Source organism: Augochlora pura, chromosome 8 (assembly GCF_028453695.1).
Source record: "Augochlora pura isolate Apur16 chromosome 8, APUR_v2.2.1, whole genome shotgun sequence".
NCBI lineage: Eukaryota > Metazoa > Arthropoda > Insecta > Hymenoptera > Halictidae > Augochlora > Augochlora pura.
This window is the reverse complement of record NC_135779.1, coordinates 1,260,546-1,288,110: the sequence shown is the minus strand read 5'-3', so window position 1 is coordinate 1,288,110 and position 27,565 is coordinate 1,260,546. Positions and strand designations below refer to the sequence as shown.

At 44.8% G+C, this 27,565-nt stretch overlaps 1 protein-coding gene across 2 annotated transcripts in view; it reads right to left on the bottom strand.

The window, feature by feature from the left end:
- Dh44-r1 (Diuretic hormone 44 receptor 1) overlaps window positions 1-27,565 on the bottom strand; it is a 67,468-nt gene that overhangs the window by 13,360 nt on the left and 26,543 nt on the right. For both annotated transcript variants that reach the window (XM_078188737.1, XM_078188738.1), the window contains exon 2: window positions 9-198. In XM_078188737.1, coding sequence (XP_078044863.1) covers window positions 9-198 — 190 coding nt within the window. The remainder of the gene's footprint in view (window positions 1-8; window positions 199-27,565) is intronic.

Genomic DNA, 27,565 nt, shown 5'->3' with positions numbered 1-27,565 from the left:
GGTCTTACTTGCAGTAGAGGAAAATGGAGACGGCGACTATCAGGGTGAACAGTGAGAGGCTGTAGCCGATGAAGTAGATCGTGGTCGAGACGATTTCCGTTCCGCCTTCGATCGAGGTCTCGTGCACGTCCTTGCAGAGGCTGTAGTTGGAATAGTTGCTCCAGGTCCCATCGGGCCAGCACCAACGGCTCACGTTCTCTGGAAGAACAAAGGTCACGCCGGGCCGCGTATTAGTATTCACGGTTTAATGCTCGATTTTTCAACGGGGGCTCTCGCGAGATGTATCATGACTTTATTACCGGCGAAGCGGGCTCCGGGGAACGTCCGACGGAATACGAAACACGATTCTCTCGTCCGCGACGACTACGTTCAACGTATCGCGATCGCCGCGAGCCTAACCGAGGACTCTTAGAAACGAGAAAGCTGATCCGGTACTTCGGAGAGCTTTTTTAACCCCTTGCACTATGACTTCTTTCACGTTGCTTTGAGTAACGCTTATTTGTTCTTAATACTGTCTTTAATAGGACCAGATTATTTTTGGTCCTTTGATCGGCTTTATTTATTCCGTTTTTAGACTTTGATCACAGAAGAATTCAATTTGATTTCGATTTAGAAGAAATTAATAATATTCATATTTAATATGAATTAAATAAGTATCAATAGCACACTTTCTCCAGGTATGATACAATCGAAATTGTTACGAAAAGTTTGTCGTAATTTATAAAATGGCATACGAAGTCGCGGGACCTTAAGAGGTCCTCGAAAGTTCGAAGCTTGTTCAACTTCAACTTCTCTAACGATACAGCGACGATAGTATTCTTTTTTTAAACAAATATTTTTTGCTACCGGTGGTTCGTCTGTATTAAGTATACTAAAAATCGTCCGAGAAGGTTCGCTGTAATTTATGGAATAGGGCACGAGGCAGCTGGATCTCGAGATACACGGAAGTTCGAAGCGAGGCGAACCCTCCGAGATGCATTTTTAACGAAGCACGCGATAATTGTGATTCTTTTTAATCTGTCGCTATCAATTGCACATTTTAATGAGATGTAACGCACTCGGAGCACTCGAGGGAGGTATTTATGTAGTAATTTACGGAAGGAGGCGGAGTCCCATTAAATCCTCGAGAGTTTCAAACGAGTTGAACCCTCTCGAGACTATTTTCAACAAAGAACAAGATAACTGTGCCCCCTCCACCTTCTCTGTTTCCGCTTAATAATTCTACGTTTCAACTTTCGTAGGCTAGTACAAAAATATTCAAGTGTCAAAATTTCGTCGACCAGTCTGAAAATTGTATAGCAAAAGGGTTCGAGTATTTAGCAGGTTACAGTAATCGTTAGCATTGAAATTAATTGAAAATTCTATAGAATAGAATATTAACCCTTTGCACTCGAAGCCATTTGAATTGTAAATGTGAAATAATTTTCCTGTAATTAAAAATGTAATATAATAATTTTAGTGGTGCCTCAGAGTCACTATTCGACTGCAAAGGGTTGAAAATTTCGTATATCATAGTACCACGATTTTCCAGCCGTAAAGTTATGGTCGCAATCTGAGCTCGCGGGAGGCAGCAAGCAGGGGCACAGTTTGTATAAATTATTTTTTGCCGGCGAAAGGTAGGTCGCTTTCGATATCTCATCCGCTATTTTTCGACAGTACAGAGGAGAGAGAGAGAGAGAGAGCCCGTCCGCGATTTCCCCTCCCGTCTGAAACTTTCCATCAGCCCCCAATCAATATTCTCCCATGTGCAGCGTTTAAATATAAATGTCAGGAGCGCCCCGTGCGCCGGAAGCGACCGGGAATCGCGGATTTTTCGCAGATAATCTTGCCGCCCCTCGAATAACGGCGACGGTGATTCACGTCGCGGCCAGAATATTGCTCCTAAACGCCTCCTTATCTTCCCCCGCAGGAAATACTGACGACGCTATATAGCAACAGTGACTCTCAAGTTTACGAAATATGTTTCGACGCTCGAACCGTCGGACAACGATGCCGGCTTTTATTTTTTATCCAGCCGCGCACCCTTGCAAAATTCCACTTTTTCGTCGCTTTGATATCGTTTCGCGTGGACCCACCGCCATTTTTATTTACCGCGTTTCACGCGAACGCGCGGCTGCTGGCGTTTTTGTCAACGCGGGACAGACAAATGACAATTCTCGAATTTTCGGCGAATGTTTTTCAAAGCAGAGTCGCCGTGGATCCGGTTCGATCGAAACCGGTTCGAAAGCTGCAGCTAGGAAATTCCACGATTTTTACATCGGAGAAATTTTGTTTGCGTTCGATAAATCTCTCGAAATGTGTTTTTGAAATCTGTCTTTGCCAGGGCAAATGGCCACGAGTCGCTGAAAGTGCACAATGGACCAAAATGGCCCCGGGCTGCCGGTGTTCGACCCTTCGGCAAGGGGGTCGAAAGCTCGCCGGCCAAGTCAATTTGCATATTATATTCTGCATTCGGTCGCCGCTTGAAGCAACGATGATTATTTTGTTATTACGAAGCTGGATATTGAAGATGAACTTCGAAAACTGGGATTCCGACGAGGTGAAACTATCGGGTCGAACAAGATGGCGGACCTTTTAATTCTCGACCTCAGAGATAACAAAAATTCCCTGGTGGATAATTCTAATATTAAAACCTCATTTTCCCTTCGTAGCTAATTAATTTCGAAATGGCAATTTTCACAGTATTTCTCGAAATACCCTAAATTGCGCGACCTTCCAATAGATCAAAATGGCCGTTCCGCTATCGTGAACTATAAATTCCCAGATAAAAATCCGTAATCCCGGTGTTCCCATTGCACGATAATCTCCCTGCCAAAAAGGGCACCGCCCGTAAAAAATCCTTCTCCACAAATTTGTCTCCGTTGGTAAACGGCTCGAGGAATACACGGTACAACGCGCGTACACCGTAATCCGTCGCAATACGGGGACAATGGTTCGACAATGGCCCGGGGACATTTCGCAGCGGCCGTTCGACAACGGGTTTAAAGTTCAGAGAGCAGAGGTGAACGGTCGATTCTCCGGATAAACAGTGAATTACGTATTCGGCGGTGGCTTTTTATCCGTGGACGTTACAATACCGACACGTCGGTCCGTCGAAAATCACCCCGAAAACGGATCGTGTGACACCGGGAACGCCATTTATACAGACCGTCCGCGGATATCGGTCGACGGCGGCGTTTTCCATTATTCAGGACCGACGAAAGAAAGCGACGAACCGAATCGATAAAAGGACGCGATGGAGAGAGGCCTGAAACGGCTAAAACGGGACCCCCGAGTCTCTCTCGGCCGGCCTTCCGTGCGAGCGCGCGGCTCTTTCTTCATTTGCATCGGTGTCCAGGTTTCGTCACACGTCACACGCCTCGACGCGGCCGCTGGATAATTAATGAAGTAGCGTGGATACGGCCGCCAACGGGACACCTTCGTTGAATATTCTCTTCTTTGAAATCAGCGTCGCGAATTAATTAGAGGGAGAGAGAGTGGCGAGATCAAAGACCGGCGTGTCGTCTACATGCTACGCGCAACGTACCGGTGGCCATTTCTTCTTCCAGGGAGATTGAAAATTTAGTCAACCGGATTGCCGCTGTGCGATTTCAACTCTAGAAGACCCTTCGAGACTGCCAGCGACCTTATCAAATTTTTAAATTCTCCGCAATCGTGGAAATAAATACTAAAACATTAAGGTTTTCCTTATCCTCTTTACTGATGCTATATTTCATATTTTATATTTCAGAAGTACATAATATTTTTATTACCAAGATATTATATACCAAAAAATGAAAGAATTGTAGGGTTAAAAAGATTCCCTCTATTCGTGTTCACCGAAATTGTTTTACGATCGTATGGCGACCGGTTTGATCAATGTCGGATCGTGGGATGGGTATTCCATTGTCGCGTTCGACTATGCATGAACGTGAAATTGAAAATTCTTTGTTATATTGTTCCGGAGATCGAGATTTGAAATATTGTTCGTTTCGAAAGAATCTGTCTTTGCTGTTTCAAGGCTGTAATTGCTCGGGGATCGATTAGATCGTTTTCTGATTAAGTACCACTGGATAACTTAAAATTCATTGTAGCGTCAGTACGAGGATAAAATATTTAAACAGTTTTCATTCACCGGAGAACAATTGTTCTTTTATTTCCATTGGGATATGAGAATAAATTTGCGCTGGTGAATATTTTATCGCGCGATGTACGTTTAATCGAGTTTGAACACGCTATGGATGAATGTACGAACTGCGACGAAAACGAAGATTAAAATGCATATGTACGGTCATGAATAAGTAGATTCGTATTACGAATGAACGAGTGAAAAATTCATTTAAAAGCCTGGTAGAAAATATAAAAAGATATCCTGTAAAAATTAGGCTCACGCTAATTTAAGAAGCTTCGGAGCGCGGACAGGTAGATTAAAGCTGAAACTAATCCAGTCGGTTGACAGGAAAGGACGTCGGAGACTAAACCTGCGGAGAGGAAATTAAAAACTTTTCTAAAAAAGATATTTAATTATTTATAAGACGAAACGCGTGCACGCGTTTTACGTAGAATTTTATTTCACCCGAGGAACATCAGAGGAATTTGCCGGAGAAAATTAATCCCCGGTTTCGAAATAAGATGGCGGCCAGCCGGTCTTCGGCTGACGAGCTCTCGCCGTTCACGACCGTTTCGGGGGAAATCCCGGCTGTAGCTGCTCGCTTATGGCCGCGCGATCCTCTTTTCCAGCTTTACTCCGGTCCTTACATTCCGTGGGAAAAAGATCGAGTTCTATCCGTGTCCAACTCCGCGTCGAAACAATTCCTCCTTAATCACTATCTCCGTCTGCGGAGCCTCGCGCCGTCTCTAAAATACGCGTCGTGCGCAAACTACTTCGCGGCTTTCGCCGAAAGTTGAGGACATAAGTTGCGAGTTTAAGACGTGAGCTTTCAGTTTCGATCCCGCGGGATGGGAGAATTTCGCGGCTCGTTTAGCCTCGGCGGCCGACTCTGTTACAATACATTAACCCAGTCCATTTGCGAGGTCTCGGCGCAACGCGCGCACATTAGCTGCAATATTGTTCGAATACATTATCATAAATTTTTAGGGTTGGCCGTGAGAGCTGCGCTGTTAAAACGCCGGATCGCGCTGGTCGCCATCTTGTTCGCGGAGAGGATTTTTCCTCGCAACTTTCTGTTGACCTTTCGAATCAAGACAGTGTATTCCAATTATAAGTTCTTCCTGCTATTTTATTCTCTTATTTTTACGGTCGCGAGAAAAGACTCCAAGAATTATTTCTTTATTTTATAAAACCAACGACAACTGCGCGTAATCGAATTCGCTTCGATCCTTTCAAAATGCTCGGACAGGTATTTTCCACAGGGCGAAAGTATCGGACGTTATTTTGCATTGTGCGCGATTCGCGACGCGTCGCGATGCTTTGAACTGCGAGAGAGAGAGAGAGAGAGAAAGAGAGAGGGAGGTCAGTTTAAAAGGGGGAAGGAATCGACACCGGGAGTATCGAACAATAATCGAGAGGGCACTGCGTCAGCTTCCGCGTGGAAGAGGGAAATTTCGCCGCGTTGTTCTCTTTCTGGCAATGGCCGCCCTTTCGCCTCGGACAAAGGGTAACGCGGGATTGGAAAGGAATCGAAGTGGATCTAATTTCCTCCGGCCGGACCGATTCCGCGGTAAACGATCACGGTTACTGTCTCGCCGTGCTCGAAATAGGAATGGAAATTTCGCTGCTTAACTGTCCCTGCTCTCCTTAACATACTGTACCCATACCCCTTTATTTAATTAAAAAGCACGCTCGCGTTAACCGCTTGCTGACCACAATCTACCGTTTAATACAGCATTCAATTTAATTAGAATAGTTTATAAATGATTAAAACAGCATTAATACTTCTTTAATTCTTATTCCAGCGAGTAAATTATTGATTTCGATTCTGTAGAATTCCTCTGGCTGTTAAATAAATAGTTCGGGAAGGTTTCATTATTTTTTATTAATTTCACTTGGGAGAACATTTTCGTTTAACTGATGATGTTTGCAAAAGCTATTTAGCTCTCGGTGTAAGGTTCGTTTTAAGAGGATCATCGATATTATTGCCGCGATGTTTAATCATCCTGGCGGAGGGAGCTACCTTTAACAGCGAATATACACCTAGCTTGCTTCAGAGATGAATCGCGATCGTTCCGCAACTGCAACAACAGCCATTTCGCTGTGCGCCAAGTGAAATTAACTTTATGCAAATTTTTATCCGACGTTGTAATGCATCGTGTAGTGTCCCGGAAGTTTGCGGGCTTCCTAGGCGGTACTTCTTTTGTGTTGCACAATGGGCTCGCATTTAATTAAACGTCGCGGTTATAGATATCCACAGTGTCCGCGGTTCTGAAACACGTTCTACGAATTGCAGACCGAGGATTCGTTAATAATATATATCGTTACTAGTACAACATTCATCCCAATTGTAATTAATTACAAATGTTAACGGACAACGTTTCAGAAATTCATTTCAAATTTCGACGTGCAATCGAACGCGTAGCAATGAAAGTGCAGAAATTAAATTCAATCGCGAAATATTTCCGTGATAATTTTCTGGACAGTGATCAAGGATTGCAAATTTGAAAGTGTTACCAACACGTGGATGTCTTTTGACGCGGTCCACGAACACTGGCGCGGATTCTTAATTGATATCATTTCTCACGGTGGACGACCGGGAGTAGATTACGAGTTTTTCATCGGGAAGAAACTTCATTTCTCATCGTCTGACCGGTTCGCTTTGAACGTCGATCACCCGTGATCACACCTTATTCTCGGTTCGACGTTGATAGAGCTGTAGAAATGACGGAACGCCGCGTATTCTACTTCAACAAATTAGGTAGAAGCATTGCATTTCGCAATCGACCGACTAGAAGCGTTTTCGATATCGGCTGCTGAAATTGAAGCGGTTGATTTTTGGTGGACTGTGACCAAAGAGAAACTGAAAAACGCATAGAAAATATATAGAAAAATAATGTTGACCAGTTAGCTCCCCGAGAAAGTACAACTGCGCTCAGAAGAATTAAAATTCCGCGAGAAGCCCGCATAATTGAATAAACCGCTGACACCGACATTAATTATCGCGCGAGCACGCTCTCATTCCGAGGCTAATAAACGCGTACCGGCGAATAATGCGCGGACATAATACTTGGTAACTCGATATCTGGAAATATTCGACTCCATTCATAAGAGCCGGGGGGGGATAGAACGCATTCGAAAGCCGACGAGGGTCGTCGATAATTCAAGAGTCCGTGCGTCTTTGTTGGATGGAACGAAGCTCGAAGAGAGCAGTCGCCCGCGATCTATATCCGCCGGTTAAATGATTCAAGAGATCGATGAGCCGGTCGGAGTCGTTATTAATACCGCGCGCAGGAATGATTCCGCGTTGAATCTTACGCGGAACAATATCCGACGCGTATTTCATTTACGGTGCAAGCAACGCCGCTCCCCGCAATTCGTAATTCTCCGTAATGCAGAATAATTCGGATCTAAGCTGGTTCGGCGGTGCGTCGATCGATAATCCCGGGCTCTCTCTGCGTTTCGCGACTTTGGGGGAACGGTGCAGCGGCACGCCTGCATACTGCATCGTAACCAGAGACTGCGCCGGATGTTCCTACAAATTCCGATATGCCAACATCGGAGCCGGGGAGCAGAAACCGGCCGTCGGGGTCGAAAAATAAAAACCTTCCGTGTTTCTCTCGCGTGTTTGCCGACGTAATGATCTGTACACCGAGTCGCGAGCGTATCCGGTACGGAACGCGGACGAGGGAGAGCTCGATTCAATTTGTTACAAAGCTGACCGACCGGCTGCGATCGTTTTGTTGGGATTAACGTCAATTTAGGGAAAAGAGAAGTTTAATGTCGAACGCTGTGAAGGCAGCTACGCCTTAATTAGCTTCGCATTATATTTACCCGACGCTGCAGTCGAGATCGCGGTTAGCGCGAAATTCACGGAGACAATGCAACTTGTCATGTCAAATGATAAATATTAAAATGAATATCAAATAAAAATGAGTTCTTTAAATCGTTTTATTCATGGTAAGAGATTTATGGCTAACTGCTAATAGCGATAAAATTAAGCCACGATCAGCGCGCTTTAAACGCCGCGTTTCATTCGTCTACACTCGAAGCGTTTCCACACCGGCGTGCCGTTCGATTCCATAAAACAGTCAGCGGCAACGTATTACAATTTATCGCGGCGGATAGAAACTCGTCGAAATATTTCAAGCACGTTTCTAATTAATTTTTTAACGACCGGGCTCCTTTAAGCGTGTTTTATTCGGCGAAAGTTCCTCCCTGCCCCCCGCCGTATAATAATTACTACGCCGGCGTGCGACAGGGCGGTTCGTTAGGAAAGCGGCACCAATTAAATTCTGATTAATAAACATCCTCGAATCGGGGCTTTGAGAGTCGGTAGAAAATTCCGTTCGATCGCTAGAGTCACCTGGTTTCTGGATGCACGGCGAAGCCAGGAATCAACGACTCGCCGTGGAATAGTCCCGAGAGACTCGCGAGCCGGGAACGCGTTAAGCCGCGGGGAAACGTTAAGTCGGACAGGTTGGCAAGATGATCGTACATTAATTATAAGACCGCGCCCTTCGGATCTAACCGTGATTAAAGCGAGACCTAATGAGTTCTTTATCCTATATATAGTATTTGAAATATTATATTTCCTTGAAATTCATCACGACGGCAGCCAAAAATGGACAAGTGGACAGCTAACGACACAATTATTCGGGATTCAGAGCCCCGTGGGGTAGCCTTCGGTCGGCGCGGTCAACACGACGGCCCTCAACGAGTTTCATTCGGTGCTTATCAATTAAATTTCTCGATGGGGATCGCATTAATCACCGACGTGTCAGAAGCCTCGAATATACATACATACGAATCACGCTCTGGGAGCGCGGCCGATGACTGGGGATACAATGGCGCGTCAATCAATACATTAAACAGATTTCTCCGGTAAATTCGCGGAGCGGTCAGAATAAAAAGGCATTAGTATTCGACAATGGCTGGCGCGGGTGCTGCTACTCCGGAGTCGAATCGCCTCGTTATCGATCTCTAGAAGAGAGAGAGAGAGAGAGAGAGGCTTACAGACGGCTCGCAATTCAATCTTCGAGTTTGCAGATGATTCTCGGAGCCCTCTTAATTCTACGGCTGTCACACGCCGCCATTTTGACCCGACTTGCCGTCGCGACTCTTATAATTGGACCGCGGCCATTTATGCAGATTCTTGGGAATTTGTTCGGTTTGTTAGACAGTTCGCTGCTCGCAGGAGCGCTATTAATTAGGACCGTCGGTAACGCGGCGCAACATAAACTTTCCATTTACTGTTATAATTTGAGAATGCCGAGGGCGCCATCGGCTATCCATTTATATTCCACACTTTCTCGGTTCATATTTCGACTCAACAAATTACCTCTAATTATCTGTCTATGTATAATTTTATATTTCAGAGTTATTTCATAATATTCGAAGCGTAGAGAATGTCGAATAAAAATGAGAATTGTTTCGGGGATCGTCCAACGATATTTATGAAATTAGAATAAATCTATGAGGAGATCTTTTGGTAAAACGGTGAACAGTTTGAAATTGTCGAATTTCGAACATGTAAATCGCTCCGGGTATTTTAAATTCTGAAACGCGAGAACCTCTGTGAACGTTATACATATTTAACTTCAAACAGCCGTTCACCGGTACGGAATATAATACTGCTGATTTCCCTGTGAATTTTCAGCGAAGCTCACATCAGCGAAGAAATCAGTTGACAATCGAAACGAACGGGTTCGAAATATCGGCGGAAAGGGACATCGCCGGTGATCGAGGGAAACGAAATTTAGTTAAACGCATTGCGGTCACTTTGTCTGGGGGTCTGACTATAGACAGTCGCATACCACTTGCCGCACACGGTTGACCGCGCACCGATTTATCTACTCGTCCGGTGTGCCGCCGCGCGCAGAGACTTATGCTACTTATTGCTCCGCGAACCGTGTGCCGCGCCGCCACAGTGGATTTTCCATCGATCATGCTAACCGGAGAAAAATTTCAATGTACCATATTCTGCGGCTCGACCGACTGGAAACCGGGATGGAAAATATTCCTTGAAAATGAAAATATTTATTGCACAAGGAGCGGCTGCGCGCCGTGTAGACGTTTCATCCTACGACACGGAAACGTTCCGGAAACACGAAAAGAAGACGCTGCAACGAAGCTTTGCTCGAAGGATATCGAACTCGTGAATTTATGGGCGACTCGTGCCGACGATTAGATCTCGGATAACGCGTGTTCGGTCGTTTCCGCTTGCCTGGAATACTAATGCGTGGAACTTTCGAAGTCGGTTATCTCGGAAACAATGCGCCGAACAGAAAAATTCAATTCCAACTTTTCGACGTTGGTTTTCGCAGAGAATCTGCTCGGAATATCGATGTCAATTATCGAGGCATATTTACGGCGGTTCTTCATGGTTCTCCAGGTGTAGGAAGTTCGAAAAACTTTTTGAAATTACGGGCGATTAGATTAATAAAACTGCGATCGCGTAGCAGCTGGTCTTGGATCGCCTTCGGATTCGGTGGAGAGAGGCGGAGCAAAACGCGCGTCGGAATAAAAATAATTGCTCGACGCGGCCTTAATGAGAAACGTTTTCCGACGATGGAATCGACGACGCCGTCGCGGCGAAATCGAATTACGAGGGGCGACTCGATTAACGGCCGCGGCACACAAAGCAATTAGGACGGCGAACGGTAATTTGATTTATCGTTCGTCTTCGACGATCAAATTCGAGCCCGGCGACCATCTTTTACTCCTTCGTGTCTTTCCGATTTGTTCGCGCGGTGGGCGATCGAGCGACGAGACGCGCATCGGGTCGATTAAAAGTTCGAGGCTCCACGAGGACGGCTAATGGAGTTCCGAGCTCGTCCGAGTGTCGGGTAACATTCATTCACCGAGAGGAGAACCCGGTTAATGAGCGCTTCCGGCCAATTTCCTGCACGGATTGCTACGAAAAATTCGACCGGCGACTACTCTCTAATGGAGCCACGACTTTTTCCTAATGATAAGGCGCTGTCCTTGGGTTTTAACCCTTTCCGCTCGAAGACATATTAACTGTGAATCCAGAATATCATGCTGACAGTTTCAGTTTCAACAATTTTTCTAAAACTAGAAATTGTTACTATTAAAATAATTTTGGAACAGGACCGAACAACCTTATACTTTATTTATTTAAATTAAATAGTGATCGAAAGTGGTCATTGGAATCTTAGATAATCGTAAGCTATTGTAACAGCTGTCGCTGTAATATGCAGAAAAAAATGAATATTCTGTCGCGGAACTTTTAATAAAATTCGTCCGCGGACAATGAAGTTTGCGCGTAAGCTTCTTTACAAAGTCCTGCGAGCATGTTTTTCAAACAACAATAGAACCCGTTACTTTTTTTTTGTTCGCGCAGTTTTACCGGTCGACAAAGGATCCCGGATTACTATTTAATCATTGACTGCTGTTAATGCAGGCGCCCGGGGAGGCGTTTGCGCTATACAATTTGGCAATATTTCGAAGATTAAAGGGTTCGTTTTAATCCGACGGGAGGTTATATCCACGGACAGATCCAATTAGTGTTGCCGGTCGATCGATCGATCGAGATTACCGACGATTCCCGACATTTCGAGCAACGATCGCCGATCGCTGTGTGTTTTCGCCACGCCGCGACGCGCTCTAATCCTTAAACCCTTCGAGCCGGTCGCGTTTCAAATGCAGTTGCTGCTTTTGATATTTTTTATAGGGAAATTCCAGACGGTCATGGCAATGTATACCGTCCAATTCTGTAGCTTTATATCGCGACTAAAACCTTTGGAAATGTTCGCATTGCTAGCCAAGTGACGCAGCTCTTAAAACGCTCTGTAAATAATTTAATTAAATTCAATTCAATTCCATTAAAACTGCAGACTGCATTTTCGTTCGATATACTATGCTATGCTATAATGTACCATACCATGCTCTCAGAAAAGGCATCGATGATTCTTTCTCACGAAGAATTACTGGCTTGCGGCCGGAGGTAATTCCGCGACACCCAGTGCACAGACTCTGGATGTCAAATTGCACGCGTCCGCGTATGTTCTCGAGATCTGTTCTTAATTTCCGGAGCCGCTTATTTCCGGCTCGAAATTAAGACCGGCTCACGCCCGGTGGCACGGGCGCGTCGATTTTAAGATGATAGCCAACAGGAGATTTCAACGGAGGCCGCAAGCTCGTAGGGGGATTTATTTCGCAAAGTTATTGGAAATCTTCGCCGCCGGTAATCCCCGCGAGATCTCCGAAAATTGTTCGCCGTTTCTTTTTATATTATTACCTCCGGCCACTTATCATCTCGACGGACACCCTTATCGGAAGTTCGACCGCGTATTTACCCCCTGCAGATGTACAGGGCGTTCTAAAATAAATACTTCGTACTTTATAAAAATAAAGATATATTAAAAATAAATATATTTATAATGTTACTTCATGCTATATTCCTAACAAGAATTTTTACAGAATTTACATTAAAATTTGCAGCTTCCATTAAGAAATATTCTGGTATAGAAACGTGGACATTTATCGTAAATATTCTCTCTTGGCAGTGCGACGGATAAAATATCTTTCAACCGGTCTTCTTTCTCGGAACACCTTGTACATGAAGAATGCTATTTTTCTCGCCTTATGCATAGTAAATATAAAACGGTCGCCAGTTTTACGCCATGATTACTCGCGCACAGACGACTTTCGTTTTACTTCTCACGGAGAATCTTCAGTACCGTGGTAAACAATTTCTACAGGCTGTTCCAATATCAGTGGCCGAAATTTTCAGCGAGAAAACGATCGACTAACGAGTAAAAATATCGGAAAATATTTTTCAAAAGGAGAACTAATCGACTAAGTAGAAAATGCACATCGCCAAGAAAAAACCACGAATTTCAAAGAAAAAGAAAACCGATTCTCTGTCATCGATCAACGGGTTTTCCCAGATAGGCGAGCCGCGATTTCAATTACAGCATCCCGCCGGTAAGTTCGCCGCGTTGTTGGCCGTCTAACTCACTCTTAATGGAAACTTTTATAACCCGTGGCAGCTAGTTCCGCGACGATAATGGCGCCGGTAATAAAGATCCGGCTCGTAAAGAAGACGAACAGTATTTTGCATGGTCTCGCGATGAAGAATGGAGGAGCGTCGGTTTATGTAAAGAGGAATATACACCGCCGCCGTGTTATTGAGATACACGATCACGGAGGATTCCGATGGATTTATGCGGCCGGCGTATCGACACGAGGCTGAAACAATCCACCCCTTGCTTGCCGGATCGGGCAACGATGGATTAAGGGTTGCCGGAGTCGCGTCGCTCTCTCTTTATTACGATCTTTATTATTAAAGCATATTGTGCCGTGGTCTGAACAATTCCTGTTTGTTCACTCGTGATTTTGCACGTGTACAAGCATAATGCCTTCCGTAGCGCGAATTTAGTTAGAATTATCGCGCGGTGATTCGCAGTAGAATAGCAGATCTCGAATTCTAAAATAACAATTCCCGTTCCGCGGCTTTCAAGGTAACAAAACTGTGTAAAAATTCAATTTTAAAGTAACAGAAAAACTTCGATACATCGCGCCGATAAAGGGATTTCAATATTCGCATTCTTAGCTCTTTGAGATAGAGATTTCATTCGGCAACCATGCATCGGAGCGGCACCGCTTATCTCCCTTTACGTTTGGTAACGGTAAACCGGCATGTAATTTCACCGTCTAGTTAAACGCAATCCGTCCTCTACAGGAATCCCTTATAAAATTGCAAGGCGAGCGGCGGCGCGGCGTATCTCAAGACGAAAAATTATCGCCGCAGAAATCCTGAATCTTTCAGCAATGAGAGATTGTTCGGACGCGGTCCCTTTTCCTAGCGCAGCCCTTCTAAATGGGTCAAGCCCGGTAATAAAGCATTTTTCAAAGGCTCCGCAGTTTTAGCAGAAAACCGGCCGCTTTTAGCCGTTTCCTATTAACTGAATATTTATGACAGCGGAACGCGAGCCGTGGCCCGGCAATTTTTCTTTCGCGCGCGCGCGTTTCGACGAGCAAGCCGACGCTAATTATCGCGCCCCGATGTTTCGAGTTGGCGGTTAAAGTTTGCCGAGATCGAACCGCCCGCTAATTTGAACGTCCGGCGACTTTCCGGCTGCCCGCTTTGTTCGTAAACCGAGTTAGCCACGGCGTCGAGCGATTGCTAGCCTAATTATGAAGTGTACTTCGCGGTGATTTCGATTGCTGACCACACCGCGCGCGCGTAATTCGACATTTTTTGCGGCGCGTATTCCGCGTGGAGGGCTGCATCATCTAAACGTAATAAACCCTGGAAACTCGATTTTCTGTTTGTTCGCGTCTCGAGATTCTGCGCGATGCATCGGTGACCCGGTGAACTACAAACGGAAAGAGAACTTCTGGGTCAGAGTAGCGATCGCGACAATAAATTTCACGCTTTTTATTCCCGCAATGGCCAAGCGATTCTGGTTCCACGCGTATCGCGCCGTTCGAGGAGATCGGCTGTTTCGCGCATCGTCAGGACTTTATCGTTTCGACGATCGCGCAGAATTCCCGCAGAACGTTCCAACACATTTGGGAGAATAGAGCGAAATAAAGTCGTGAGCTGCGACCGGCCTGGGAACACTGTTCCGCCCGAATTCGTGCTCCGGTTTCTTATTTCGTCCGCGGAGTTAACGTGCCAGCATTTTTTCAGAGCCGTAATTTAGCCGGCGGTGGGCGCGCAGCGCGGCGAATAGCCCGCGAGATAAGGAAATTCTGGCATAGGACGGCTTTAAACGTTTCCCACGGGATCCGGCTCGGAGAAATAGTCGGGCATGGTTGCCATTGGAGGGTCAGTGTAAATAAGGAGCAAATGGAACGAAAACCGTCCAGAAAACGTTCGATTCCTGGCGCCCGGTGTTTTTTTCGCTTAAGCGACGAATCGTCGAATCCATCCGTTTAAACATCTCGTCTCGTTTCGCTTCGCATTCCCATGGTCGACGTTTATTCGGAGATCCCCTGCGTGGAACCAGTTGCTTCTATTTCTTTTTTGCCGGATCGATTCTGAAATGACACCCGCGTTTATCCTGCGTTCCCGCACCGTTTCGATGGGATCCCGTCTTTCGCCGAATAATCACCTACTGAAAATCATTATTTCCGGCTTGGAATAAGTCAACGTTAATTCTACATAAAATAATCTGTAGCATGGTTTTTTTAAAAATAAAATCGAGCCTAGCGGAGAACACATAATGGAAAAACTTGTTCGAATTCTAGAATTTCAATTTTGACATTTCATTCTCATTCGTCGCGGACTTATTTTCAGTTCGGAAGCAATAAAATGTAGTTTCGCCCCTACCACCGGCGAAACATTTATTCGATACGAGCGTCGAACAATACAGCTCCTCCATTTCAAGTTTTTCAATTCGCTAGAAAGTTTATTAATCACCCCCCCCCCCCCCACCCCCCTCCAGAACTTCATTTTCCGTGTTCCGCCATTTATGGCGCGGCGTTCGCGATTTATTCGGATTTCTGAAGCGAATCATAACCGGCTGGATTACCGTAACGAAAGGGTTAGAAAGTAAAAGATATTCGAAGCGTAGAGGCAAATAGGAGAGGGCCTATCGGCCGTAAAGCAGCATTGTTACGGCATTGTTCCGATCGCGAGTCATTACAGGGGGCAATAAATATTCCTGAATCACGCTCGTCCGCTAATTATGTTGCACCCTGGTGTACGCGCCGCAGTGGCCGTGCATCGTCATCATCATCGAAAATATGCATACTGCGGCCCACGGCGCGTATCTCACAATCCTTGCAAATTCTCCGGCAGTGTAAACGGTGAACGGCATTGTTTATGGACCCAGGATGCTATTATACTTGATAGGAGCATTATACCCATCCCCTAAAGCCGCGGAGAAGATTGTAGAATCAATGAATATATTTTGAAAGTTCCGAAACAAATCATGAGGGATTGGAAAAGAGTTGCAGGACTCGTGAAAGTAACGGGTATGTATTTATACCCGTCTTTTTATTATTTCAGTCGTATGTCTGCGCATTTATTTTTGGGAAATAAGGCTCTCCAATATATGTATTTCATCGACCAGGGTGCAAGAAATGAGCGTCCGAAATAGAATATTCTGTTCGATATTTGTCTTCGCTGATCCCTCTTTGATTCGACCGGGGAGATTGATGTCTCTTTACCGATTCAGAGTAAATAAAATTTCGATCAAGCCGTACCGTGTAGAAGATCGAAGACACGCGACGTCTTCATGAATATTGGCGGCGGTCAACCCCATGAGAATCGCGTCAGCAGTCCAAAAAATCAGCGATTTTTCGAACTCGATGAAACAGAACTTTCACCGCAATTTTCCTAGATCAAAGATTCTGGAAAACAACTGTCGCTGAACCCCCAGAAGTTTCGCAATAAATCGCGAACGTTATCTCCTCCTCGAAGGGATTGTTTCTTCGACGAAGGGCTAATAAGAGAACTCGAGAATCTCATTATGCAAAGTCGAGGGCCGTATTCGCGCGCACGATCGCCTCCTCTTCTTCCCGCCGTGGACGATGTACATTCATTTCCGGCGGAGTTATGGCTGGTTCCCTACGCGAGGAGCCAGGTACCAATTCAACGCCAATCCGACAAAGTAGACACAGTATTTGCGCGCACCGGAGTTAGGGGCGAGAGGGTAACAAATTCGGGAACACGTATAGTTCGTGATTTCGCTTCGGACGAACGTTGCTCCGTTCGCCGCGACCTCTCCACCTCCGCTTGATACCATTAAATCCGCAACAAATGGACGACGAATGCCCGCCTGCCCGATTCAGATATCAATTATCGCTTCGTCGCAGCCGTTTTCGCGATTACGTGACCGGGCCGGTCGTGTTCAGGCTCGAATTTGCCGAGCCGAATTTTCACACTTTGCTATTTTCTGTCTCAATAATAGATGATAGACTACTATCAGGTTGGTGGCTTCGAGCGCAAAGGGTTAATAGTCTTTAACGTCCGAGAGGTAGTGGGGAAGTTACGAAAATGCGGTAAAATGCGAGCGCATGATTATGGTTGTGACTAGTCTCAATTTGGAATCATACAATTCAGAGCTGTTCAACATGAGTTGTTTCAGAGCTGATGACAAGAAATGTTATCGTTCGAACAAATCGTATTTTTCTAAGTTTCCTCCGTCAACGAACGATTTAAAGAAAAACGCATCGTTGTACACCCTCTAGTTTCCAACGCGCTGAAAAATCGTTCTTATTCGCTCCCATCTTGTCCGATAATTCGCCCCTCGCTTTAAACAAACTCGCGCCTGGATCATGTAAATGCTCCCGGCGCACACGGGAAATTGATGGAAAATTTATATCTGAAAACTTGTTTCCATTTCTCTCTCTCTCTCTCTCACGATCCATCAGTGATACTTTATTATTTCTCCTCGCAACACGCCTGCAGTTTTATTCCGCTTCGCCGATCTCCGGAATTTTCCCGTACGCCTTTAAACAAACTGGCACACGAAATATGCAAATGCGGCGCCTCCACGACGACGACGGTGCACCGACGTAGAGAGAGATGCGATGGCACAAGCCGGAGGACGCGGGCACGCGGCTGATATGCATTTCCCAGGGCGGGGAGATGAATTCCCCCCCGCGTAGAAGAAACTTTAATGTAATGGGGAAGAATAATTTCATTGAAAATGGAACGTCCGACGCAAGCCGCCAAAGAAACGCGGCCCCATACTTCACGCAGCGTTTCCCGTCGGTTTCTCCTTTGGCCGCGCCTCGCCTCGCCGCCCGCCGCGATCCTACGGGGAAACCGCCCACGATTTTAACCCGTGTCGTCAAAGGCCGGTATGCATAACCAATTTCTTTCGCGATGGAACGCCGCTGGAATTGCGGCGAACGGTTTCCGCCGCCGCGAAAAACAACCGCTGTCACGCGTACAAATTGCGGCACCGACCGCTATAAATAGCCCCCAGCCAAACTCCGCGGCACTTTAACCCGTCTAACCGATTCTCCGCCGAAGTGCTTACATCGGGAAGCGGAACGGCTACTAAATCGGTGACATTAAACCACCACGTGACCGAACAAAAATCGCTACTTTGCGCTTCCGCCGAGCACATTATCTTTTTGTACGATTCCACGACTCTGGCAATGCACTATTGCATTCCTTGAGATATATGGAATATGTTCCAGAGAATATGTCTATAATTTATACGTAATAATTATTAGACAATTATTTACATTCTCGATTAAGACAGAATTTTTAAAACAGAATTTTTAAAGCAGAATTTTTAAGGCAGAAATCCTAGTATAAAAGTAAATAAAAGTCGCGCGGATTTTCAAAGGGTTCAACGGACCACTCGAAATAACCCACAAGATTTTCATAACTATTCCGGCTGCGAGCAGCTGCAGCAGGAGTCAACAAACAGCGTCCGGCAGCGATTCCTCCATCGCGTTTGACCTACGAAAATCCAGGCGCGGCGTCGGCGGTCTTGTTACAACAAACTGGTCGGGCTATAATTTTCTGTTTGCGTTCTTGCGACGAGTGTTTGTTGCCTGCAACGCTTCCCGGCGTGTCCGAGCTTTGTCGGTTTCCGGTTAATTACTCCGCGGAACACTTTCTGTTGGTTCCAGAGGTTTGCAGCCTCCACACACGCCGTGCAGCCCCGTGTTGCCCTTTTCGTTTCTGCCCAACGCTAGACGGAATTACCGTGGTCCATTGTTACACGTTCCGGCTGGTCAGGTATACGCGAAACGCGCGAACTTTCTTGAAAACTCGCTCGTCCTTATTTATCGATGTTGAACTTCTAGACGATTCCAGAGAGAGATGGTTTTTATGGTGGTCAACCCCTTGCGCTAGGATTCCGTAGAATTCCATACGAATCCTTAATATTTTTAGTAATAGGGTCAAAGAATTTTTGTCACTTTTTTGTCTTTAAAATTTTTAAATTTTTATATCTTGTTTCAAATCTACATCACGAGTATGACTCGTTGTTATAGTGCAAAGGGTTAAATAATAGGAGAATGGAACTAGGTAAACCATAGACGAACGAATTGTTAAATCTCGCTCTTGGTAACTCTGTCTTACAAACTTCGCTTAAGAAACTTCTTTTTAATAATTTTGTAGTTAATATTTTATGTTAATTATTTTCAACAGCTTTCTTGTTATTTCTATTCTACTACCCTTTGGTATCGTAGTCTGGTCAAGCCTAAGCTATCGTGAATTTCGCTGGGAAATTCGAATCGAGACCACGCAGTCGCCGCACCGTTTCCTGCCCGCCAATTTTTGAACAGGCCTCACGTGCGTCAACGCAGCCGCGCAATTAAGGTCGGCCACCTAATTATCGCGGAGTCACGTTCCCGTGCCAGGTAAATTTATACCGGCACCGGGATCAACAAGAGGGGAACGCGATCGCGAACGTTAAACGCGGTTAATTTTCCAGAAACGATCGGGGGTTCTCCTCTTGGGAAATTCATTAAGGTATTTTAACAGCGTTCGATAATGCGGGATTCGGTTGGCCGAATTTACGCGCGGAAGACTGCTTCAAATCCGTTCTTTATCGCATTAATAGCAATCCACGGCTGGCTATATTCTCGAGGAAATTTCCGATTCGACGTTGAAAGATTCGAAGTATTAGTCTCCATTGTGTTTACGCGGGCACGAGTTTTTATCAAACCGAGAGAGACGTTCCGGGAATTTCCCCTCGGAATTTTCGTGATTAAGATGTTTCTTTCTAGCACGCCGGATGCGCGGCTACCGAGATTTTTCTATAAATTCTTAGACGCCGTTCCGCGTCTGCCGTTTCTTCCGACAGCCGAGAGAGAGATAACGTTGATTATACGGATTCTTGACTTTCGATTTGCTCGTCGAGCCATTATCGCTGCGTCGCGAACGAGGTTTCGTACGAATCCAAAGTGTCAAACGAATGCGTCAATCCTAAATTGTATTAAGTAATTATTAATGCATTAACCTCGCTATTGACCCATTTATAGAACGCGAATATATGTTATTAATTATAATATTAAACATTTTTATAGCTGCAGTCGTTCATCCGGCCAATGTCCCAAAAATGGCACGGCCAATTCTAAAATAAATAAATTCCTAAATCCGAAGATAAATAATAGTAATGACAAATTCAATTTAATCTAACCTTAAAATAATAGCCTCATATAAATATTTTTATAATTGTATCAATTTCAGAATTTTTGAAAGTAACGTGAGGAAAGGGTTCGCGAAATTCGGACCATTCGCATCATAATGCGGAATCATCGATCAGTAATAAGTTAATTCCTAAATCGATGATCGATGATAACGTGTCGAGACAAATGGCGCAGCTTTTTATCGACCATCGTTTCACCCCAAAGCAATAAGTTATCGCGGCGGCCAATAAAAACGTGGTTAACGATCTCTCCGAGGGTGTTCTTTTTTTTCTGATGCGAAGCAGAATGAGGGGAATAGATAGCCGAAGAACACTGGGAGGAATTGGATAATCCTTTTCCACGGAATGCTCGCTCTGAAAAACACAATTTTCCTTTCTCCCTCGACCCTTGTTGAACTGATCATTTCACTGTCGTGCGTCTTCGGCATCGACTTTCCCTCGTTATATATAACATATAACATACATATAATAATGTATATAATAATATTAGTATACAATAATATTAATATATAATAATATTAATATATAATAAGAATAATCGCTTCGAAGAATTGTGGAAAATCAATTAGAGATGTTCCCCGTACTAATTAGTGGTCCCCGCGCCTAGGACAGCTCCGCGCCATTGAAAGAAAGCTCGCTGCCGGTCGAAGGCATTTGACTTAACGAGTGAAGAAAACCAGTCCGCCGTCCCGAAGAAAAAAAGGAGGCGGGTCTGGCGAATAAAGAAACGTCGAATTAACGAGGGAAAAATTCCGGGATGGAGTCGGTGCTTTGTGACTCGTGTTCGTGCCACCGTGAAATTAGATCGTAATGTCCGGCGAGGAAGGTGTGCACCGACCTCGTTTGTAATCTGCTTTTTTCGACTCTATCGCTTCGATTATTGTTTCTAACACGAACTTTGCCCGTGTAGAAAACGCGAATTTCTGCTTGCGAAGTTTCCGCGACGACAGCCCTTTTGCAATTTCTGTGCCCTTTATACGTTCCTAGAAAACCCGACGTCTTCTATGGTTATTGAAGTTTGCAGCATTCCCCGAACCCTTGTGAAATACCGAGAGACCAACCTCATATGACCCTTTATGCATTCCTAGAAATTCGCGATGAACAAGCCTCGATAATAATAAAATTAATCTGGAGAAAGGGAGCTTAATCTGATTTGGAGCAGCCTTCTGCCTGTAATTTCATAAATCGATCGTCTACGTTAAAAGTCTGTGAACCCTTTGAATTTTTATCTTAACCCCTCAGCCCTATAATATCGTGTATAAATTGAAATTAAAATACACCCGTTCACCACTAATATTTAAACATTGAAACGAGGCTATTCTGGCGTATGGATTTATAATCCACGCAGCCGCGAGCCAAGTTACAGTGCAAAGGGTTAAAGCACGTTACCGCATCGAATGCATGTCGTTCCTACTCGTTGATTCGATTTCGCGAATCTAAACGATCCTCGCAGAACGGCACCGCTGCTTTCAGACATTCGGCGGTTGTTCGGAACGAATTAGACTCGCGACGCTAACAACCCCCCGACGACGTCCTGTTTCATGGAAACGACCCAGTTTTCCCTCCACGGTTGTTACCAACAGGTACACACACAATGCTCCCGCATCGGCGAATTCGTTTTCGCGACGAGATTAGGTAAGATACAGCATCGGCCACGGTGCCCTGGGAATGCAAAGCACGAAGATGCGGGCGCAGATTCGCCGGATTGCTCGCGACACGGTTGCGGAACGGTCTTCGCCGGAGATTGCGTAAGAGACACTCTGTTTACCGTCGTCGGCTTTTTCATTCGATCCGGCAGCATCGGCGCTTGCCTGAAATTCCCAATATAAATGCTAAGACGATTTTAAACGCATGTTGGTAGAAGCTTTCGCCGGATAGGCTGCTAAGAACGCCGTCGATTCTCTCGAGGAGACTGGGATTTCTTCCAGGAAATCAATAGATCGTCTTCTTCTATCTACGACGTCGTGTCCCGAGTTTAAAATAATAAGCGTCGCTTTTAAAATAATATCAGAGATCGCGCGAAAAACATTTCTTCCATTAAACATCGTCACGGAGAATATGAATCCACGAAGGTCGATGTTAATTAAGCACGCGGTCCACTCGAATTACTCGCGGAGGACACATATTTCCTCTCTAAGTTTCCTCCCCGTCGTCGCGCGACGTCATCGGAGAGTTTCTGTCGTTCGAAAACGCGAAGTTTCGAAGTTTCGAGATTCTAATCGCGGGAGCACAAAGAAACCCCGCGGAGAACACGCTCAGCCGAGAAATTGGTCGGAGTCTCGATGAAAAGAGATCAGAGGAAGAGGAGAGCGTCTCCATTCGAGGGAAAATGCGGAGAGGACGGCGAAATAAAATTAGGATAATAGAAATAGATTCGGTGGACTGGGGAATGAAAGGAGATAAGATAACGAACGGGGATCGGCGATCTTCCACGAAGACGGCATATCAAATCCCGGGATTTCCGTCTGGGGACCGTCGCGGGCTGAAATTTTTCGTCCGTCTCTCGCTGATTCGTTTCGCGAAGGACAAGCCAATTATTGTAAATGGATGGCAGATTTCTGTCTTTTATCATATTTGCAACGATATTGGCTCGGCTGCGACGTTTTACCTCGGCTTTAGCAAATGCCACACCATTTTATTCGACGGCACGGCACGAGGATATTAACAATAATGGTCCACCTTTTTACACGTTGCAATCACTGGATTTAAAAAATGCAAATTTAGAACAGAGGCAGATGCTCGAAATGATAAGATATCAGCGGTACGAATTAAAAATCGCTAAGTGAATAATTAATCTTCGTCAAATCATTTGTTACTGTGAATCGAATTATTATAAATTGCAAAATGCATCCGAAAGGGGTGGCTCGGGACAGCCAGCGAGTCCCAACGATGAAAGCGTTAAAATCGCGGAGAGCTTTTCGCCTGTCCCTTAATACCCTATCAAAAAATAAGCGAGCGGCAGCTTTGGGTCCAGATGGCGAGCCCATAAATAGGATTTTCAGTGACACAGATTCCCTCGCAGCTGACGGCGGCCTTTCCTCCGGTGCCCTTTGTGTTTTAAGAGCAGCGTTCGTTATATTAGCAGAATAACTTCTGTCCCGTATTTCATTATTCCTCCATCTTCTGCTCGCGTTACTCGTTCATCTCTTCTACATCGCTTCGTTCCCTTGTATTTTTCATGCAGTCGCGTAGCCGTCTCTCGTATGATTTAGTTGCGCAACATTTCGTCGGTGTCGCAACTGTTTTTTTTTCCTAACATTCAATGAATTCACATAATTTACACAATATAATTTCTATGCACAATATGATTTTCTTGAGAACTTAGGAGATTCGTTGAAATTTGATGGAATTTGTTATAAAAATCGAATTTATAAGAAAAATTTGTTTAACGCGAGTCTGGTAAATTTGTTTGCAGAACTTTGTCTGTTTTAATATCGATTCGTTCGAGCTCGACAATAAAATAATCGCGAGAAAAACGACCGCGAAGCAACAAGTAGACCAGCTGCTCGAAACCCGAGCCATCGGAGGCCTGGTTCCGAGATGAATTCGTCGGTTTCGGCCGAGGACAGAGCTCGGGGTCCGGGGGGGACGTCATAAAAGCAGAACACGCTTCTTCGACGCGTTAATGAACGCTCGACGGATCCTGAAAATACGAATTTTACGGATAATGAGGCGCGGCGCGCGCGCACTGCGTTTCCTTCGACAATGGCGAACGGGTTGAACGAGTTCCCGTCTCGTTCCCTTGTACCCGCCGTTGCTTCATTTCGTCAATAGAACACGCAGTTATCGTTCAATTAATTCGCAGAAAGCTGGTGTAATCACGGTCTCGTTCCCGACCACTTAAATATTAAATTGTCTTTACGCTCAAAGAACCGTTCAATTTTTTTCATGAAAATTAAAGTCCACTTACTTTAACCGCTTTACTCTAATCAAGAATAAACCATTGTTTAACCGAGCAGCCTCCGGCAACGGTATAAAAATCAGTTGCGGAAGATAATGCTCGTATCTCAGCATAAATGTACATAAATGTTCGCAACGCGACGATATCGTCGAGACAAAATTACGGAGACAGATTGCGCCGTCTCGCCTTGCATTCGCTTCAACACTTGCGCTTTTCCGGCGTTAAAAAAAAAAAGCTCTCTACTCCCGGACGTCCCCTCGATCTTAATTACTCATGAAAAGATCGCGTCGGGAACACGCGAGCGAAACAGGCTTCCCATCGCGACGGTAAAGAACAAAAAAAGGAGAAAATAATTTCGCCGAGGCGGGGCCCGCGACGATGATCGCGCGACGTTAATCCACCGACCGAGCACGATTTATAACCGACGCTCGACACGAGCTTCCCTACGAAGAGGAATATATTTCATCAGGTGTGTCCACATGCTGCGACTCTGCTCGTTTTTACGCGCCCACGGAAATCCACCCGTTCGCGGTTTCCGGTTTTACAATCACAGTTCGAAACTAGAACGCTTGGGCATACAATCAGCAACGGAAAACAGGTGGCACATTTTTTTTTTGATCGAGAGAAGCTTGCGTCGATGCAAAAGTATCTACGTTTTTACTCGGGTTAGATCATTATTATCATCACTCAGGGTATCACTGTGTTTTTAATATACGTTATTATACATTATTAATATAGAAATTTCGAGTTTAATAGTTCTTTTATTGAGATTATTTTTATCCTTTAAAACTTCATAGCCGACGGATATTTTCAAATAAAAAAAACTACAAAATAATTTTCTAGGTTTTCCAGTTTTCGAGATCACTGTATTTCTGTTCGTTCTCCCGACCGAACAGTGTTCGATCGTCGGTTCGAGCACAATGGCACCGCCGATAACGGAGCAAAGAAGTATCTGAAGAGTGGCATTAATCAAAATACACCCGGATACGCAAACACTTGCGTTTCAGTCGATATGCATCGCGGCCCTTTCACCAAATAGAATTCTCGAAGACGCGATATTTCTTCGGGGTGTCACACGGGGAGGAACAGCATCCGCTGTAGGATCACCGAGTTTCTCGACGCGCGCTCTACCGAGTTATCCACCACCGACCTCGATTCTAACCGCATCGCGGGGTCGCCGTCGGCCTCGACGATGGGAACACGGAACTCCCGGAGGCGTCGTCCGGCTCGTAGATCCATTTTCGACGGCTTACGAGCCACCGGTGACACGACGGATGGCGTGTTGCTCTCTTAAAAAAGCTCGCTAACTAGGATCACAAAGTTTTATCACTGTTTTTCGATCGATCTTCGAGCACTCGCCGTTTCCGCTGCCGAATTACAGCGCAATATTTTCCAAAGAACCGACCACCTCGATTATTTTTATTATTAGGAACCGTCGTAATGGCGCAGATGATGTAAGAATTAATTAATATAATAGTGTCGATTAAATTACCCATTTTTCTGTTGACACTGTATGTTGACTTCTTCTGATTAAATTCTGTATAATACTGAATAGAGAGGAAACCAGTTTAAATAAAACTAGTTAAAGCGAACACTGTATGGTTAGATAAACGACTGCGCATGTATAACAACTTTAGAACAAACTCGATGTATTCACGGAAAAATCAACCACTCCCCTCGCTTGACACTCTGCGAATAATACGCACTACATTGACCGAAAAGTTTGCCCTTCCACCGAACAATTGTTGTCCCTCGTTATCTTTACCTGGAAAACCCCCGGTTGCTATCAACAGAGAGACCTTCGCAATAAGCTTGATTGTGCGTTCTGTTTCTCTCAGTAGTAATTTCGAAGGACTCTCGCGAGGGTAAGTAAACTGCTTCTCTTTACCTGAAATAAAGACTGCGAATTTCTGTCTATCTTGAATAATTTGACCAAGTCGAGAACATTAAATTGATAGTTTTGCTCCAAAAATAATTTCACGTTATCAAATCTGTGTATTTCTAAAGAACTGTTAACCTCTTGCACTCTAAAGCAAACAGTTTACTATTTACAACAATTCTGGATTTGGATTTAAAATAGCGCGAAAAGGTTTAATCACTACTCGAAATTATCAATCATTTTCGTCCGATTTTCTCGCATGCCATTGCAACGTTTTACAGTCGTCTTTTAAAACAGTTTTATAATCATCTGCTAGTAATAAATAAATTGCTCGGGGATCCGATTTAACGCGTTCGTCGAGGATTGTGATTGCGACAAGAGAAGGAAGAAATCGAGCGACGTCTTCCGTTGGCGGAGGGCGCGTTTCACACCCTCTCTGTCACCGTCTGCGGAGGGAATTAAGGGGAGAGAAACCCCCCGTGGGTCGGCTCGCCGGTAAAATATTTGATCACACGTCTTTAGGGGATAACGTCAAGAGCGAATTGACGAGATCTATTTTTCGCTAACGGCCTAGAGACCGAGGCGTCTCCGCATGAGATCCTTCCCCCTTTACTTCCCTCCACCCAGACCCTATAAACCCATCCACCGGTGTAGATATACACTTAACCCCTTTGCCTTACAATTTATTTTTCCACTTTATTCGCCGTGCCCGAACTGCGGAATTACGGGCCGCTGTTTGTCGTCGTATTTAAGAACGGTTACCGCCGGGGGCTAATTGAAAAATGTTCGCGGAACGCGTACTCCGTCGAATGAAACGTTCGCAAATTAAATCATCGAAATCAAAGAGTTGCGGCGAAGTGTTACTGGAGGAATTAAGAAATCGAAAGTCGAGGAGATCTCAATTTTCTTATCGTAGACCGACAGACTACTCGTGGAAATAACAAAGTAATTCTTATTTACAGAAAGTAGATCTACGTGTAAAATTGAAAGTAAAGAAATTACTCGATCGTACTTCTAATTATCGGAAATGTTATAAATTTTTAGACTTCAGAAATAATCAACTTATTAGTGAAAGAAATTTTATGAAATCAGGAATAAGCAATATGCAAATCATTGTTGACCGTTACTGAAAGTTAGGCGTACTGCGCAATGTTGTTTTTCATTTCCTCAGTCTGTCATTGTCCTCGCAAGTATGTAAACGTGTTTCGTAAGACGGTCCTCGAAAATATTCTGACCGTTACTGAAAGTTAGGCGTACTGCGCAATGTTGTTCTTCATTTCCTCAGTCTGTTATTGTCCTCGTAAGTGTCTAAACGTGTTTCGTAAGACGATCCTCGAAAATATTCTAACTAAATTTTTCCGATTCAAGATGAACTGCGCAATGTTGTTTTTCATTTCCTCTGTCTGTTATTGTCCTCGCAAGTATGTAAACGTATTTCGTAAGACGGCCCTCGAAAATATTCTAACTAAATTTTTCCGATTCCAGATGGACTGCGCAATATTGTTCGTCATTTCCTCAGTCTGTTATTGTCCTCGCAAGTATGTAAACGTGTTTCGTAAGACGGCCCTCGAAAATATTCTAACTAAATTTTTCCGATT